The 18,101-nt window shown below is 40.0% G+C and overlaps 2 protein-coding genes across 7 annotated transcripts; one reads left to right on the plus strand and one right to left on the minus strand.

Annotated features, from left to right (window-relative positions):
• Nucleotides 1–2,103: 2,103 nt before the first annotated feature.
• On the minus strand, nt 2,104–7,063 carry ghitm (growth hormone inducible transmembrane protein). The gene is made up of 9 exons (XM_029456867.1): nt 6,947–7,063; nt 6,408–6,556; nt 5,805–5,907; nt 5,404–5,515; nt 5,141–5,282; nt 4,391–4,499; nt 4,007–4,195; nt 2,872–3,043; nt 2,104–2,758 (listed from the first exon to the last, which is right to left on the minus strand). Exons 2-9 carry the CDS (start codon nt 6,537–6,539, stop codon nt 2,677–2,679), a joined length of 1,041 nt encoding a protein of 346 aa, XP_029312727.1. The 5' UTR covers nt 6,540–6,556; nt 6,947–7,063; the 3' UTR covers nt 2,104–2,676.
• Nucleotides 6,377–14,713, plus strand: chst3b (carbohydrate (chondroitin 6) sulfotransferase 3b). Of its 6 annotated transcripts, none has more exons than XM_029456862.1 (4): nt 7,703–7,968; nt 8,530–8,620; nt 11,749–11,964; nt 12,437–14,713. In XM_029456862.1, the coding sequence occupies exons 3-4, from the start codon at nt 11,885–11,887 to the stop codon at nt 13,662–13,664; spliced, it is 1,308 nt and encodes a 435-aa protein (XP_029312722.1). In that variant the 5' UTR covers nt 7,703–7,968; nt 8,530–8,620; nt 11,749–11,884; the 3' UTR covers nt 13,665–14,713. The 6 variants fall into 6 exon arrangements, with proteins under 6 accessions (XP_029312725.1, XP_029312722.1, XP_029312721.1 ...); XM_029456861.1 differs by having other exon boundaries at nt 7,703–7,944; XM_029456865.1 differs by lacking the exons at nt 7,703–7,968; nt 8,530–8,620 and adding an exon at nt 6,377–6,589.
• Nucleotides 14,714–18,101: the final 3,388 nt, after the last annotated feature.

Raw genomic sequence — 18,101 nt, forward strand, 5'->3', positions numbered from 1 at the left:
TAAAATATTATTTAAGTAAACGTAAAGAAGTATTTTCAGCAAACTGTACTAATGTATTAATATTACGAGTACACTTTAAGCCGGATGTCTCCTTTAAGATTGTGATAATATATATTCTATAATTAGAATATTATTACTACTTTTATACTGTTGGGTGCTTTTGTTTATAACAATAAATCATATTTTATAAGATGATATTTACACAGAAAATCAGAATCTGCAAAATAACTATAAACTGTAGCTGGCGGATGAATGTAATAGAATAAAAAGTACAAATTCCTCCTGAAATGTAATTGAGTAGTTTATTAAAAAATATATATATTTAGTAGCATTAGGAAAGGACACTTAAAAATGTGCTTAAAAACTTTAATAATGTACTTATATACAGTATATATATATTGTATATATCCTGTTTAAAGCAGGTATAAGGTTAACCACGTGCACCATCTTAGTTTAGTTCGTGAGAACTGTGGGTCTGTAGGTATTTAGTGGTTAAAGAGAAGAAACAGGATGGAGATGCAAAACTTCCTTAAGCAGCTTTGGCAGATTTATTACAACTGTTTTAAATTTGCTGCTGAAAATATTGAAATATTTGTAAGTATGTCAATAACTGTGAAAACAACTACAATTCATAGCATCTCTTCTTAGCCGTGACTGTGTGTGTGTACAAAGTACACCTGAGGCTAATGGGAATGTTATTAGTTTACAAATATTTAGTCATAAATTTAAGATTTGGACAGATCTGACGATGGTGCTCGAGGCACGATCAGCGGATCACTAAAGTCTGTAGGATTAATCCTCTGGGGACCATGAATGTTCTACAAAATGTTGGTCCAATCCATCTAAGTAGACGAGATATTTCACAGTGAAGACGTTCACCATGAATGTCATAACTAAAACTGGTATCTAATATCAACTGAACTTGTTTATCCCTCTCTCTCTCTCACACATACACCCAACATCAAGCAAGCAGTAAAAAAACAAAACATGGACCCTAACCAAATATTGATCATCAATCTAAAATGACTGCCATAGAGCAACTTTCATCCCCAGTAATGCCAGACCTCCACATGCTGAAAAGCTTTCCCCAATCTCATCCATTATTGCCCTCTTTATCCCTCCATCTGCAGGGTTTTTTCAATACTCAGTTTACATGAATCATACGTGTTCTAAACGTGAATATGATCTAAGAGATTTAAACAGCCCGTGGCAGATGTGTGCTCCACGTGTACAGTATGTGCTTTAATAAAGCACCTGCTTATTTACAGATGTTAGCATCTGTTGCAAGTGCCCTGGTTTGGAGATTTAATTTTAGAGGAGCAGCCAGATGGTTGACAAGAGGATTACTGCGCTAAGCTTTTGTCATCTGCTGCTACAGACTTACTGTTTATAGGCAAATACAAGGTGGACCTCCACCGGCCCCTCGTTGTGTGGTCAAAGCTGCGGAGAGTGTGGATAACAAATGATAAAATACTTTTTATGGCATACTATACCAATGCCCGTTTTTATGATGTCTGTCTCTATCACACTATGCTATGACACTTTTAATTTACGTTTTTATGACATACTATGCTATGACATTTTTTGACATATTATACCGTGACTTTTTTATTATGTTTGTTATGATTTCTTTATGGCATATTTTACTATAAACTAGTTTGATTGCTTTTATGACACACTATACTAAGACATTTTTATGTATACTTTCATACACTTTTTGTGACTTTTTTATGGCGTACTGACAGTTTTGATTGCTTTTATGACATTCTATACTTTACCGTTTTTGTGGCATGTGTAATGTTAATGAAAGGTTTAGCCAAAACATTTCTTATAATATGCACCTAAAACTCTAAAATAAAATTAGACATTTTTCAACAAATCGAGAGGATTTAGCAAAGCATTACAAATAACAAAGTAGATAATGTGTTCGACCAAGATGCATGCAAATATCTGGCATTATTCTATTATAATTATGTTTATCATGTGGCTTTATCGATTTAACTTATTAGACAGGCCATAATATGATTTATTACTATGTATTTGAATGACAGTGAATCAAGTCAGCTATCATGTCATAGTTATCAACATCCGGCAAACAAACAATCACTTTTGACTTATTTATTGAATGATTCCAGTCGAAATACTGTACATCTTATATATGACCTAGTGCCAACCTCTTTAACCAATCACAGAAGTGCAATATCAGTGTGTACTGGAGCAAGTTCATACAGCAAAGTCATTTATTGTACTGTGAGTCGGGACCCGTCTATCTGTCACATTTCTGTTGCATATACCAGACATTCTCAAACTTTCATTCTTATTAGAAACAGAAACACCATCAAGTTAAAATAAATACAAAACATACACAATACAAAAGGACATCTGAGGCAGGCGAAATGATGCTGACAGACAGATTTAACCCATTTGTAACCCCCAGGATAAACCCCATACTTCCACAATCAAGGTAAGAGCTCTCAGTGTGTTATCAACGTACAACGATTTATCTTCTTTGCACCAGAGTACAATCCTCTTCTTCACACTCTTGCAAAGCATGGCTGTATATTTACCAGTTAGATAAGACGTGTCACTAAGAGATAACACCCGGTGTATGCTGCTAGAAATAAAATATGATTTTGTTGGGCGATAAAACGGAAGCTAAAGTCAGAATGCTGGTGTTTACTTCTTACGGCCACCGTTAGACAGAATCATCACCAGCCTCATGAAGATGTTCAGTGTGTCCATGTAGATCCCCATACACCTGTAAGAGTAAAAATAATATGACATCGATGCTTTATTGCGAGTACATATCTAACATTATTTTTCTGAAAACTGCTTTTAAAGTGTACTTGAATGGTTTCTGTAAGGACTTACGCATTAATGGGGTCAAATCTCTGCACGCCATAAAGCGGGTGTGTCTCCGCCCTCTTGATGACCTTCTGAGTGTCATAGAGGAGGAACATGCTGAACAGGACGAGGCCTCCATAGATGGCAATTGAGTACAGGCCTGCTCCGAACGCTGAGGTGGGCGGCAGGAACATGGATCCTGAAGAAGACAAGGAGAGATTCATTGTGAGACAGTTCAGATGCAAGGTGATGGTACACAGACATAAATTATTAATTAGCCGATTATATAATCAGAATATGTTTGTATGTAGCTGATCGATTTGCACCTTTCCTACAGTTTCTATAAAAACTAATGACATGTTTAGTTGCCTGGCATCACACTTAATTAAACTAAATTATTAACACACATGTATATATGCATATGAACATGAGAACTACAAATTGTTTTTATTTATCTGACAGCATCATAATTGGTAGATGTCCGACACCGACTGTGTTCAGAAATTTAGCCATCATAGAAATGGTACTCGGCCAGATGTCTGTCCACAGCTGCAGCTTTTACATTTATAAAAAGGAGAAGATTGTCCCTACGCTGAATTTTGCCAGCTCCCGTTTTTTGTCCTGCACTTGTACCCAACTGGGGAGGAGATGTTTCCTATTACATTGACGTTACTAGAAGTCAAGCCTGTATAATAGTATGCGCCATGATCATAATAATATTAAGCTTTTTACCCGCCCCCCCCCCCCCCCCCCATCTTTTTTTGTTGCACTATTCTTGTAGTTCATGCAAATTAAATCATAAATACCAAATATATTCATCAACAAAATTGCTTTCCACAAATAAAGTGGATTGTTTAAAAACTAACACTTTAGGTGTGATTTAATTATCAGATTTGTAAATAATGAAGTTTCTCATGTGGCACTTCAGGAACAGAATCATGGTAAAAACATGTAATACCTTGAGTTTAATACTTGGATATAGTCTTTAATCAAGTGTTCAATGGAATACCACATTATGCTATTTCACAAAGATACTAACCATTCTATAACTTTACTTTCAACTTAATGCCCCTTTTAGTCAGAAAGCCCCAAAACTAGCATTCAGTACAGTCTGTAGTGCACCCGAGGCAGGGTTTATGAGGAGAAACTGTATTATACTAACCAATTGAAGAAGCGAACACCACTCCAAAGCCAATAGCCAATGGCCCGCCCATGTTGAGGAACTTCTCACTTGGGGCACACATGGCCACAGTGGACAGACCTCCCACGATTCCTGCAGTGTACCAGGCGGCCCTCATCATCAGAGGTCCTCCCAGGAGAGTCATGGGCGCGATGACAGCACCCATCACACCTTATCAATAAAGACAAATGAATACCACGTTCAAAACAAACGACAAAGCAGATCAGTGCCAGCTGTCTCCTGTAAATGTTTTAAATAACATGACTGCCCTCTAGAGTTTAACTGAGGCAACTACATAATAGAAATAACAGCTGAGAGGGACAGAACACAGAATAATACACTTCCATTAGACATCGTCTTACAAACCTGCATGTAACATCCAAGCGAGGTGTTTGGGCATCGGGCTGTGCTCATATGAAATGGACCTGACCAGCATGCCGGCACCAATCATAGCCGCAAAGGTTGCTCCAATAGCCTGGGTTAGAACAAACATGGCATAGGCATTCATATTAATAACCTGTAAATAGGGCTGGACCGGAGAGTCGGAAGCTTCATTCATAAAAATCGACATTTTTTTCTGCATGTTTCTGCTGCATTTTATTAAAGGATGAAGTTGCCAAGCAGGAAAAAAACAAACATTTGTTTTGTTTATTTTTTTCAAAGGTGCTCCCAGGTCCACAATCGTGCAGCATATGTTTAAAAAATACTTTATTTTAAAAAAAATGCATTTTTATCGAACAGTATAAATCTTTGATCCATATTCGTTGGCATTTGGCCTTTAAAAAACATGATTTTCACTGTGGTCAACAAAATGTTTTGCTCTCTCAAAAAGGGAGGCACGGGGCGAGGTCTAGCAGCAATCTAACGAAACTGCCGAGTTATATTTATTAAAGAAATGTTATTTAATAAAAGCTTTTGAAGCTTCATTCAAAAACCTCAATAGACATTCAGTACACCCCACTCTCTAAATACACCTAAAATGCTAAAAACTAGGTCAATATAGGAAAGCACAGACATTACTAAATCAACTCCATGTGTGTTAGCCTTCAACTGTCAAGATAAATGTTGCAATGCAGTGAGGACGTATGTTGGATCTACTTCAGTTATAAAGCTTACCAGCCAGGATCCTCTCATCATCAGGCCCATAAGAGCCGGGGTCCTGCTCACTGCTACAGCTGACAAAGCAGTCAGTCCAATACTGCCTGCAAAATACATGTAGGTGGAGTGGATCCTGTCCTTCACATACTGAGGCCAGATCCTGCACAGAGAGTGGAGAGCCAGTTGAAAATGGAGACGGTAACAAACACTTTCTAATAATCTGTGTTTAAAAAAAAAAAGAAAAGTAGTAAGAATGTCCCGTACAAAAAGCTGTTACTCACACTGCTTTCTCTATGGCACCGATTTCATTGGACATGCCAAGTCCATAGTAACACAGAGCTCCAAGGCCAACTGCTGCACCTCCAGCCAGGATCATTCTTCCCATGCTGTCAACTGTGGACACAAAAAATAATTATTTCAGACCACCTTAAAAAGGTGTGACATTGTACTATGTAATTAACCTAAATACTCAAAACATTAAACAGATAAACACGGGGATTGGCACAGGAAAAAGGTTTGATTTGTGCTTCAGGAGTACATTTTGGCATTATAGACATTTTGATAGCCATCAAAGAAGGCTCCAAACCTATGTGCATGTTATAATAAAGAGAGCAGATAGTAAATAATTCCGGTTATGTAATACGTAATAGTATATTTAACTAGTATATGTAATATTGCTTACTTTTAATCGCGGTATCTGTTGCTGGTTCAAAAGCTGCATCTTTGAGCTGGCCTCTGGTTGTCTTCCCACTTCGGAAACCAAATCTGGCCTTAGAGGAAAAACCCTGGTGAAAGAAAAACAAACTTTACACAAAACGACCGTTGTTGATTTAGTGGACTAGGATTTACCACCCAGTCAAAACCAAAACCAATCACAGAGTAGTGTGGACACACCATTTTACACCAAATATGTTTAAATCCAATTAAAAGGGGAACTGATAGGACAAGACGGCTGCTGCATGTTACTCTACTGCTTATCACTTTGCCTCTACCCCACGACCCTGTTAGAAGCAATCAGTCAAATCTGAGACAAAATACTTGTTTCAAATAAAAGCAAAGATACCAAACCAACTGTTTTATCTCGTCAGTGTTCCAATATCTGATATTGTCACCCACTGCAACATAACAGTTTCTTCTAACCTAGTCTAATCTGAGTAGGAGCGGTACAAAGTATTAGTAGTTGTATGTGTGTGGTGATCACGGAAAGTTAAAGAAGCAATCAGAAAGCTTAGCGAAGTGTTAGTGAGCCATGGATGTCATCCTGTTGGTGTTAGCTTGGCAGTACCTGCTGGGGTCTGAGCAGAGGTGGACAGGCCTTCAGAGTGGGTGTTCTCAGGGCTGGGGAGCCCTGTGACAGTACAGGACGGAGCCCGAATAGAGGAAGACTCCTCAGGCACGTCAGCCTCGCCACCAACATGGTTACAATGTTTTATGCTGCATCAGCCCGAGAGATAAACAGAGCATCATGTAAGTTACAGTAACTGAGAGACAGTAGGGTGACATAATGTTTGAACACATTGTTTTACACAGTTAGTAAACTCAGTTAGGCAACACAGTTAAAGTACTGTAGCAATAACACTGACCAGTCAGTGAAGAATATAAAACTTTGATATCATAACATTTCACTTTAGTTGGGTAAGCTAGCTAACGCTAGCTGACATGCTAGCTGCGTAACGTGACCAATTTCACTACATTTAGCGTCCCTGTCTTTAGGAACTTCCGGTATTGCTGTGTATAGGCTGGCCAAATAGATAAACTGTTACCACAAATAAATAATGTTCTGATATATGATGGTTAATAAGCAGAAATATAGATGTTACATACCGAGAGAGCAACCTACGTAGTTCACCTTTCCAGAAACAAGTGCGCAACCTTCTGACGCAATTGATTTGCAACCTTTCGCGAAACTGCTCCGTTGGCGCGTCATAATCAAGCGACAGGTTTGTTGGGAATTGTAGTTCGTCGTGCAGCATGTTATAAAACTATAATAATGTACTCAATGGTTAAATAAGTATTCAGATCCGAGCAAATAGCAGCATCATAATGTAAACATACTCCTTTATAAACAAGTTCTGTATTTAATATATTACTTAACTGATCTTGTGTTATATGCAAAATCTTAATCTGCAAAGTAACAAGTTACGGCTGTCAAATAAATATAGAGTAGTAAGAAGTATATTTCTTCTTGAAATGTAAATGTCAAAATGTAAATTACAATTAATCACGTTATAGACAGCAGCTGCAAGTACATACAGGTCAATGTATAGGTCAAAACGCACATTGTAGTTTTTCCACTAGGTGGAGTGCTTGCCTCTTTGTTTTAAGCGACTACAAGCAAAACTACTAAAAACATAAAATAGGCCACAATAACATCAAAATATAACAGAATCAGGCCCCTAGCATTGTTTATCATGTGTTTTATATGCATAAAGTGTGTTTGGTATATTATCACAGACTATAAACAGGAGGTCTGTGAGGGGTGGTGGTGCGCCTCCTGTCTGAAGCTCCGCTCCTTTGGACTAAACTTTCCCCATGTGATTTAGTGAGTCGCAACTGTTGCAAATACTTGTCATTCAGTTCACCGGGCAGCCTGACCTGCAGCCTCCTCAAACATGAGTCTATCTAATCAAAAGGTTTCACTTACTAAAACTATTCGAGCTACTTATTCTTTTGCATTGGATTGTTTTTTGTCACACAAGTAAAGTATTGCTGGGAAGTAATGGAATTAATTTATATCCGGAGTCGCTCGTTGAGGAAAGGCTGATCCACTTCACGCATGAACCGACGCGGGACGCCTTCAGACACCGCAGCTCATCATGATGGTGGGTATGGACAGCGGAAAAACGGTATACCTTTGGAATAAGGCTACTTTATTAATAACTAAAAGCTATAAACTAATACTATCACATGGGAAGTACTGATAAGCTGTAATGACAAACCGGGGGGGGAATTAAAAACAACATAAAACAGACATGAAATCACCATAACACTGTTGTTGATCTCTGACATAAAAGTTGAAGGAAAGTGCCTTATCTATAACGGTCTTCTTATTTAGAAAGCATGACTTCAGTTTTACCGATTTGTCCTTTTGACCTTTGAATGCAGCGCATGCTCCCCAGAGACCCTAATGCTGTTGCATTAAAGAAGTCCGATTGTTTCCCCCATTCAAGGTTTCTGTTCAACCTGTTTATAAATGAACAGCGAAGTTGCTCGCTAAATCACTGCTCTGGATTTACAGTAATATCATGCATGCATACTTGTTTTGGCTTGTTCTGCATGGCTATTCTCTCCAAGGGCGAAATCACAACATTGTCGCAAACATATTCTATCGAGCATGAATCTATATACTATAATTTATGATCATCTCTAACAGAGATTTGACCACAACCTCTTTTTGATGTTACCAGATAGCCTAATAAGTCTCACTGAAACTGACCAAGAACAAACGTTCAAAACAAGTTGATCATGGTTGAACACAGCCCACCTTGTTATTCTTTGGTAAGTAGTTATGGTGCACATATCATACACTCAATATTAAATATTAAATAATGCACTCTATCACAGTAGTTATATGTCATTTTGTATCGTGATATTGATGTATCTACCGTATATCATGATTGTAAATTGCACATTTTCTGGAAAGTAAATTAGGAAATATATGTTTGAGATAAAAAAAAGAAGAAATACCTAAAGTAACAATGCAACTTAATTTTAATATGTTTATGTGTTTTGTATTTATTATTTGTTTTGTATGTACAATCTTAATTTGCAAAGTCACTAAAGCTATGAAATGAATGCAATGGAGAACAATGTGTCCTTCATGGCCCACAATCAGAAATATTACAAAAGATACCAAGGTAAAGAAACATGACTGTTCTAATATCTGATGATGATATACAGTATATGTGGCATATTGCATATCAAGACACCATCCTGTAATTATCACGCCTACATACTATATTTCAGAGAGGATCTAAAAACAAATCCCCTTACCTATTGTAATGGGATATTCCGTGTTTGGCTGGGTGGTGTTTAATTTGTCTTCACATGAGATTTACATTAAATAAGAGGCAGCTATTAAAAGCATTTGTAGCAAGATGATAAATGGTGCAGTGGCGGTTTAGTTATGAGTAGATGATCAAAAGTGTCATATGCCTCAGTGGTTTGTGAATATTCAACAATGTCAGCTCATGTGTTTTCTTTTTTTTTTTTTACTTTACACAGCAGATGCAGTAAGCTGAGATAATTGGTGTATATCTAATTTATCAAATAAATGACAAAACCTCAAACCACTTATGCTCTTGATGAATTGTTGGTGTGGCTTTCTTCAGTTCATTTAAAAGCATATATGGAGATAACTACAACTGCTTAAATACGTACTGTACATTTATGTCAAATCAACTTTTGAAAGAACAGTTCACTCATGTCTTATTCATCAAGCCAAATCCTTTTAAGTGTTTGTCTTAATTTGTCCAGTTTATTGCTTCACACACACTATGACTGTATGTGTGCAAAGTTAAATGACCACTGAAGACTTAAGGACTTAATTTGCTGTGGTGCAGCTGACTAACTGACATGTACCACATAACTTGTGGTACATCAGGGGGTTAGTCACTGACCCTGTGACGTGTGAGTGACCTGGGCGTTTATGTTCTGCCATCTCAGCCCGAAGGAGGTTTAGAGTCACTCCTGTGTAAAGAGACCTTTGTGGTTGTGGCATGCGGCAGGGTGGTGCAAGACAGAGCTGATTTTTCCTCCCGGTGAAAACGTGTCTCAGTACACAAGCTGTTCACCTTTTCATTACACGCTGTTCTACGTCAACAGTGCTCTATTGGAGCTGTAAACGTTTCATTCCCTCTCTGAGAATTTCGCAGGCGGTGTCCAACCATTCCCTGTGTTTAGACTGCACTCATTTGCACTGAGCTCAAAACTGTGCCCGGGACTGAGGTCGCAACGGGATGTGAGAACTGGACCCCCAGATGTGTTGAACAGAAACTCAAAAGAGGCTCATCAGAAAAATGATGCTGCTGTATCGGGCTTCTTACACAGTTCTGCTTGTTTCGTGTCAAACACAACTACCTTGCTGCAGTGAGGGAAAAGGCTGGTCTGTTGGCTTATGGCTCTGCTGATTAATAGCAGCAGTTTCACTAATGTGTCGGCCCCGAGGCTAGACCGGCAATCGTTTTACAGTGATCCATAAGAAATCCCAGACACACCCGGGAGTCTGTGCATAGCACCTGAAGGATCCAATAAACAAATGTTTTCACAAACCCAGACGTCTGATTCGGGATTTAAAAAGACTGACTGTACACCCTCTGTGTGCTTACTTATATGCTTCTAAATTTCGAACCTTGACATTTTTGTGGGCACACATCAAACTGACACATTGCCAATTTCCTCAGGGTGGAGACTGTCTCATTTACCCTCGCCGTGTTATTGACCCTTTCACTGGCAGACGAGGTAAAGCAGGATTATGCTAAAATCCGAAGATTAGTCAGGGATCCGAGCCAAGTTTCCATCATCTCAAAATATCAATCTTTCAGGAATGTGCAAGACATTCTCAAATACACATAGGCATCATTAAATCCACTCTTATCTTCATTTGACGACCCACTGCCGGTACTACAGAGTAACACAAGTACTGAACAGCCTGCAGGCTCAGAGCACTACCACTAAATTATGGCGCCACAACAAGCAGGTTTTCCCCTACAATTTAAAGCACTGTGCAGTTATACCTCTGAGTGTTGGGACATGTGTGCCCCCACAGTGTCAGTCAGTGTTTTAGAAGCACAAAGGCATATTATGGGGAAGCAGCAAGTCATTAGCCCACCACCAGATGTTCTACTGTACCGGTTGCCCACGTCACTGAGGGCCTCTATTGAAAATATCTCCTCCCAGTGTTGACATGGAGCAGCAGCTGGTAGTTTGGGCCACAGGCTGCTCTGCTACCTATCAGTGAGAGGTAGGATTATCACTCTAACCCAGACAACTCTTGAATTTTTAAGCAAGCAGCTTTGCAGTTGGGGAATAACAGTTTAATTACACAATTGAGCTTGATTGCGGTCTCTCACTCATATTTCATTTGTGCCTTCACGGTTGTTTTCTCCCATTTTCTTCAACAAAACTTCTACGAAGACTCATAAATACAGCTTCTCTGTGCACCAGCCTTCAGTCTTGCAGGGTGGGTGGGCATGTCCACGATATGCACTGGTGCACTTAAAGATAACAAGGACTTCCTCGTGGTAAGAACTGGCTTAGATTCCAGTCTAACACACTCAGCTATTTTCTATTCTTACCTTCTCAAGATATGATATTTTTGTCTCTGAGTAAATGCCTCTGTTGTTGGTTTTGCTGAACATAGTAGGCTGCGCTTCAATAAAAGACAGCGGAAGAAACAAAGCATGGGAAGGAGAAGCACTCTGTACAACCACAACTCCGACTCAGCATCACAGTGCAGTATTACAAACGCAACAAGAGGACGTCAACTTCCTCATTTCCTCCGCCCAAAAAAAACTAAAACCTTGATGTGTTTCGACAGAAAGAATTGAGACTAAAGTACTTACTCACCGCTGTGTTCAAATGTGCAAAATGTGTAACTGACAGGTTGATGTTCATTTCATTTACAGGATGAAACATAGCTTACAACGGGGAATACAAATAACTGGAAGGCTCTTTAAGAAGGCGACTGGAGACTTGCAAGATTGGCAGAACCCATTAAGAAGCAGTCTGTAAAAGCATATCCAGGCACAGCTACATCCAAGAATGAGGATCAAATACACAATATCCCTCGTCTTTTTTGTGGCACTTGTTATCATTGAGAAGGAAAACAACATTATCTCAAGGTAAGCCCATTTCAGTGATAAATGGAGTGCTTTAGTGATTCCCAGCAGGTTCGTGTGTGTTTATCTCGTTCAAGCCTTAAACAGATATTTTACACAAACACCTTCAGAGTGAACAATTCATTGAAATTTCATCAAAATCGTCTGCTGCAATTTTAAATTTGTAGCAGGCGCAACATCTGTGAAAATGTTTGTCGAAATATCATTCTGAATGAGGTATTTTGTTGCTGCAAAGATGTAAATTGAATTCTACTAATCTAAGAAATGTTTGTTTGGTACAGATCCCACCATAATCATTCTTTTTATGTGTTTCAATGAAAACAGGAATAATGATGTAGAAATGATCATCCCTTCTATTATTCCAATTGCAACATCAGTCACACCAAAGTGCTGCAAATGTCAAGTTAAATAACCACGGCTACGACTTCTTCCTGTGAAAGATAACGTAACTCTGTGATTCCTCTCGCACTTTCAGGGTGTCAGATAAACTCGCCTTAAAGCAGACACCCCAGACCCCTCTACAGCCCAGTGGTCTCTCCCACATACTGCTGAAGCACAATGCTTCCTTTACAACACTCAGCAAGATGGACTCTGCCTTCACGCTGATGAAGCGGCGCCTGGAGAACTACAGCCAGCACCAGGAAGTGATGACGAAGGGCAGGAAGCACATCCTCCTGTTAGCCACCACCAGGACGGGCTCCTCGTTTGTGGGCGAGTTTTTCAACCAGCAGGGCGACAACATGTTCTACCTGTTTGAGCCGTTGTGGCACGTGGAGAAGATGTTGACGCTGGATACTGGCGGCACCAACGCCACAGCGTCAGCCAAGGCGTACCGCAACGTGCTCCAGCAGCTCTTCCTGTGTGACTTCTCCCTGCTGGAGAGCTTCATCGACCCCCTCCCCGTGGACCACATCACCACCGACCTCTTCCGCAGGGAGTCCAGCAGCTCTCTGTGTGAGAAGTCGGTCTGCAGCGCCGCCATCAAAGGGGTCTTTGAGCGTTATCGCTGCAGGAGCAGACGCTGTGGGCCCCTGAACCTGACCATGGCGTCCGAGTCCTGCCTCCAAAAGGAGCACAGGGCCATCAAGTCAGTGAGGGTGCGCCAGCTGGAGAACCTGCGTCCTCTGGCGGAGGACCCACGCCTTGACATGAGGTTCATTCAGTTGGTTCGGGACCCTCGGGCCGTACTAGCCTCCCGCATGGTGGCCTTTGCAGCCAAATACAAGAACTGGAAGCAGTGGGCTATAGATGGGGATGTGCCGATTGATGATGATGAAGTCAGAAAGCTGAAAGGGAACTGCGATAACATCAGGATGTCGGCGGAGATCGGCCTCAGACAGCCACCCTGGCTGCGTAGGCGTTACATGCTGGTGCGGTACGAGGACATCGCTCGGTTTCCCATGAAGAAGGCGACGGAGATGTACAGGTTTACTGGAATCCCGTTCACTCCTCAAGTGAAATCCTGGATCTTGAAAAACACCCAGGCCTCCAAGGAGACCAGCGGTGTTTACTCCACACAGAAAAACTCTTCGGAACAAGTGGAGAAGTGGAGGTTCAGTTTACCGTTCAAACTAGCCCAGGTGGTACAGAAGGTTTGTGGCCCAACGCTGAAGCTTTTTGGGTATAAATTTGTAAGCAGTGAAGAAATGCTAACAGACAAGTCTATCAGTTTGATTGAGGACAAAGTGTTCAACTTTTTATAGACTTTGACGGACATGACCTCTGAACCCTGATGCAGGAAAGAACGGCTCTGGAACGGCTGATATTTATCAGGGTAGTGTATCCTGATACAGAGAGCTTTATATTTTCTGATAGCGTGCTATTTAAAGTTTTTTTTTACTATTTAAAATAGTTTGATGAAGAAAATGTATTGTTGGGCAGAAAATGCATATAAAGCTTTTAACTATTGAAGCAAGGGTATATATTGATACTTCACATATGGGCATAGCATGTTGAAAATAGGAACGCCATCTTTGTTTTTGCACTCCGGACTATTTTCTCTGTCCAAACTGTATCGTTGGCTTGTCCAGCAAGTCTGTCCACATTTAACCCTTTCAGATATAGGAAAGTCCTGAGGGAGATAGCTGTGGGTTTGTGAATAAGAACAAACTGTTTTAAAGACTTCCAGGAACCTCTGTTAGTTATTTTTGTTCAGCAACTTCTGAGTTAACAACACACAGTAGGCTGCTTTTACACCAAAGAAACTTGAAATGAAATGTTTATGCAACGCCAAAAATAAATTGCTTTGTATAGCAATGCTCATGGCAGGAAGAGGAAATACCAAAGTTTTTGCCAGGTCATTTCTACGCATGCGATTTAGAAGTAATGTCCCATGCTATTTTATTTATTTCTTCTCTTTGCTTTAAGTCATAATGACTCCAGCTCTGAATGTGCTCCACAGGTTCTCTTCCCCTCTGCAGGGGTACTTTTCTTGCACACGAATACTGTAGTTTATGTACATGCATGTTTGTAATTGGCCAAAAGGTTGTTTGAAGTTGTCCTCGGCATTGAAAGTACGTATTCTTTTAAAAACAGATGTTTACACTTCTACTGTATGCAAACATGCCAACTGCAGCTGGTTTGCAGGATTGTGTGAGGTTTGTCGGCAGGTTTGTCTGTTGACACAAGTCTCTTTGGCTGGTGATAGAAAAAAGAAAAAGAAAAGGCCATGATACTCCGGCCTGCCAGACTGTTTGCTGATGTTCCAGTCTGTTCTTTTTGCATTTTGTTTGTTGCAATAAACCTTCTTTTACAATAACTGTAAAACATCTCACTTTTGACATGAAAATACTGCATCCATAACTGTTGCAAAACCGTTCTTTTAGTTAACGCGTCTTGAGTTTCACTTTCAACTGACATGAGCAAACCTTCCCCATTTTGCCATCTTTGTCCGTTATTTTTTTTTAATCATCAAAGTGGTTAAGCAAAGACAGCATGCACGGGAGCAGAAGTGGCAGATCAATGCATAAAGATACTCGTGTGGGGTAAAATAAAAGGGACACTTGACAATACACAAGTAAAGAGCTCAACTGCAATAAATACTACCTTCTAATGGAGTATCCACTTCAATCAGTGCGGTTCTGCAGTAGACTCACAAACACTGAAAGACCCTTCACACAATATTTGTTTAACAACACTACAAACTCAGGACTCATGAAAGTCTGCAGCCACGCTAGCATCTCTGTGAGGCTGTACTTAGGCACAGTGGTGCTTTGAGCTAAAAGCTGTAGGTGGGTGATTTCAACATTTGACCTGGAGAAGCATACATTGCTAAGAACATAAAACCCTTTCAAAAGGTCTCATTAATGTGTCTTCCCTAACATGCTCACACTTTTGACCTAATGTACTACTATTTCATGGCAAACATGTCCCTCAAAACCAGAAATGTCAACCTTGAAAATGCAGGGGATAACCAAAGTCTGTAGGATTCATCCTCAAGGGATCATGAATAGCTTTACCAAATGTCATGGCAATTCCAATAGTCGTGCAGACTTTATAGACTGGACAGCAAACATTACACAATTCACAAAGGTAGCTTTTGTTGCAGGGTCGTTTTCTTGCATTGCTTTGGACTCTAAGGAAGGGTATAAATAACGACCACATTGGAAATCAAAAGCTGTGCCACCAAATCCAAAGTGAAAGGTAAGGGTATAGGGTTTCTGAAGATCAGAGTGATAAACAGTATAAAGGCACCGTAAGCTCTTCCTGTTAATTGGTCAGTAAGACTTCCCGTTGCAGGCTTCACACTTATTTGAATGCATTTAAGAGTTTTTTTGAGCCGTTTTCATTTTTATAGTTTTAGTTGTAAAACACAGCTGATTCCAAAGCCTCTTTTGTTTCTGTTTGAGTGGTTCATTTATGTGTCTCTGACTTTCTTTTGGTTCTATTTAAACCAAATATTTAAGCTTTCTGAACATCGTCTAGTTTGTCTCCGCGGAGGCATGAAGGAAGGGTAGTGGAGGCAGCTGCGTTGACTTCCAGTGTGTTTACCGCTGTGGGCCCGGCTATTTAAATCTCCAAACCTAGTAATTACCAACTTTACATATAATGTGGTCCAAGTCATTTTCGTCCACCTGACCCCACCCACTTACAGAAATGCAACAAGGCAGCCTCTCTGCCTCAGTCACTCTTTGTCACACAAAGAAAAGTGATATATATAAATAATATTAATTCACTCATCTGCGCTCTTACACATTGCTAAGCAAAGCCACATCAGAGCACTTGAAGAACAGTCACTCAAACCAACAGATCATTATCTGGTTAGTTCGGGCTGGTTGTTCTATTTTAATAAAAAGTGTTGCCAGGTCTGCAGCTTCTAAAGAGTATAAAGCTAATGAGAAGATGGTTGAACATTCATAAACTCTTATATTGGAGTGGCTTTATGTGGGACGTGTGGAGGGTGGAGTAACTGTATGGTTGGAGCAAAAATAGAATAACCACTTTCCACCGAGTTGAAGCCTTCTCACCCCCCCTCTGCAGTGAAATGAGGGCATTTAGGTAACCCCACCCTCCTGCTCTGTAATAGTGTGCCCTGCCACATCAACCGCGAGGGGTTTAAAATATGCAAATCAGCCCGAGCAGAGGATCTAAATGATACCTTGCTGTAAGATCTGCGATAAACAGACACAACATTGACGTGTCTCAGAACTACGCATGAAACTGGTGCTGTTGCAGGCGATAATGATGGTTGAGGAGACAACATTAATCTTAATACACAGTAAATGATCTCACACTGAGGAATGCAATTCATAAAACTCAGGTTGTTGCATGTGATAATGAGTGACTGTGGCAGGGGTGGCCATGCATGCAAACTCACTGCATACAACTGATGAGTGATGAGGAGACACATTTGAAGTTTTCATCTGTCATATAAAACTGGTGTATTGGAAATGTCACTTTTCTCTCGTCTTTTGACTTTTCCCAACTATACATAGAATCCATACGGGCAGTTTTCCAGTGCATCAGCATAAGTTGCCTAAAGCTTTGTGGCAAACTTTGCATAGGAAGCACTTCTTGTCCAATATCATGCTGCTTCATGTAAAAAGCTGGCAATAAAAGCTGTTTTGTTTCGCAGGCATTTATTGACACCGGATCAAATGTCACAGACAGTTTTCTAATTTTGAGCTTGAACAGGAAATGGTAACCTGGAGATTTATGAGTGCTATAATTTTTTTTATTCACATACAACCCACTGACAGACATCAAAGATCTGATGTGGTTTGGTTTCTCTGCCACAGCTGCCCTCATGTTTCCTGTATACACACTTTATAACAGCAGTGTAGAAATGAGTATGAGCATTAGTTTCTCTTACAACCTACATCCTCTGCCATCTTTTTTTTTTTTTTATCTTTATCTATGACTTTTGAAATCACAATATGGAAACTGTGCCCTGAACATATGAATGCATTCATATCATGACTCACTCACTGGACTATGGAGTGACATTTTTGTATTTCTCTGTGACATGACATATACCGTTCTTCATTGTGGCTGACCACAACAAAATAAAGCTTTTGCCAGAATGGAAATGGATGCCCACTTTACTCTGGATTTAGATTCAGCAAAACATGTGAAAAGAGCCGTCGAGATGCGGACAAAGGCTCGAACCATTCCAGCCACTAAAATGTATAACAGACACAACATAACAATAATTGTGATGACTGGTAGCTTGTCTCTTACGAAGAAAGTGACAACTTAATTTGCATTTATGTTTCAAATACTTTGGATACTTTGGGATAGTTTGAAGGTCACTCTGTCCCTAGTACTAGAGGACATGTGACGTGATACACACCAGGGACCTTCTACCCAAATACAGTGTAATCATTCACTTCCCTACTTGGGTTTCTCTTGCTTTGCATGTTTTCACTGTAACACCCTTTATCATTTTCATTATGAGCTCAGTGTTTATGTACAGTACTGCCAACTCCTCTACCCAGTCCCACAGGAAAACATTAAGCATTACTCCCACTCTAAATTTAGATATCTATTCAAGTTTGAAATAACACGGACGTTTCACGGTTTTAGAAATCTAGCATGACATTTAGTTTCGTGTGAGCCGAACAACGGCTTTGTGGGTGAGGGGAGAGCTTAAGTAAATACTCGGGGTGAGGTCAGCAGGTGGTGCAGAGAACCAAGACGAC

Source organism: Cottoperca gobio, chromosome 19 (genome assembly GCF_900634415.1).
Source record: "Cottoperca gobio chromosome 19, fCotGob3.1, whole genome shotgun sequence".
Lineage (NCBI taxonomy): Eukaryota > Metazoa > Chordata > Actinopteri > Perciformes > Bovichtidae > Cottoperca > Cottoperca gobio.

Excerpts from the sequence above, each read along its gene's own strand:
- ghitm (XM_029456867.1), bottom strand. The coding sequence starts at position 6,539 with ATGTTGGTGGCGAGGCTGACGTGCCTGAGGAGTCTTCCTCTATTCGGG. Across the intron at positions 4,500-5,140 it reads TGATGAGAGGATCCTGGCTG|GCTATTGGAGCAACCTTTGC; the intron begins GTAAGCTTTATA and ends GTTCTAACCCAG. Across the intron at positions 4,196-4,390 it reads CGCTTGGATGTTACATGCAG|GTGTGATGGGTGCTGTCATC; the intron begins GTTTGTAAGACG and ends TTTATTGATAAG.
- chst3b (XM_029456865.1), top strand. The coding sequence starts at position 11,885 with ATGAGGATCAAATACACAATATCCCTCGTCTTTTTTGTGGCACTTGTT. Across the intron at positions 11,965-12,436 it reads GAAAACAACATTATCTCAAG|GGTGTCAGATAAACTCGCCT; the intron begins GTAAGCCCATTT and ends TCGCACTTTCAG.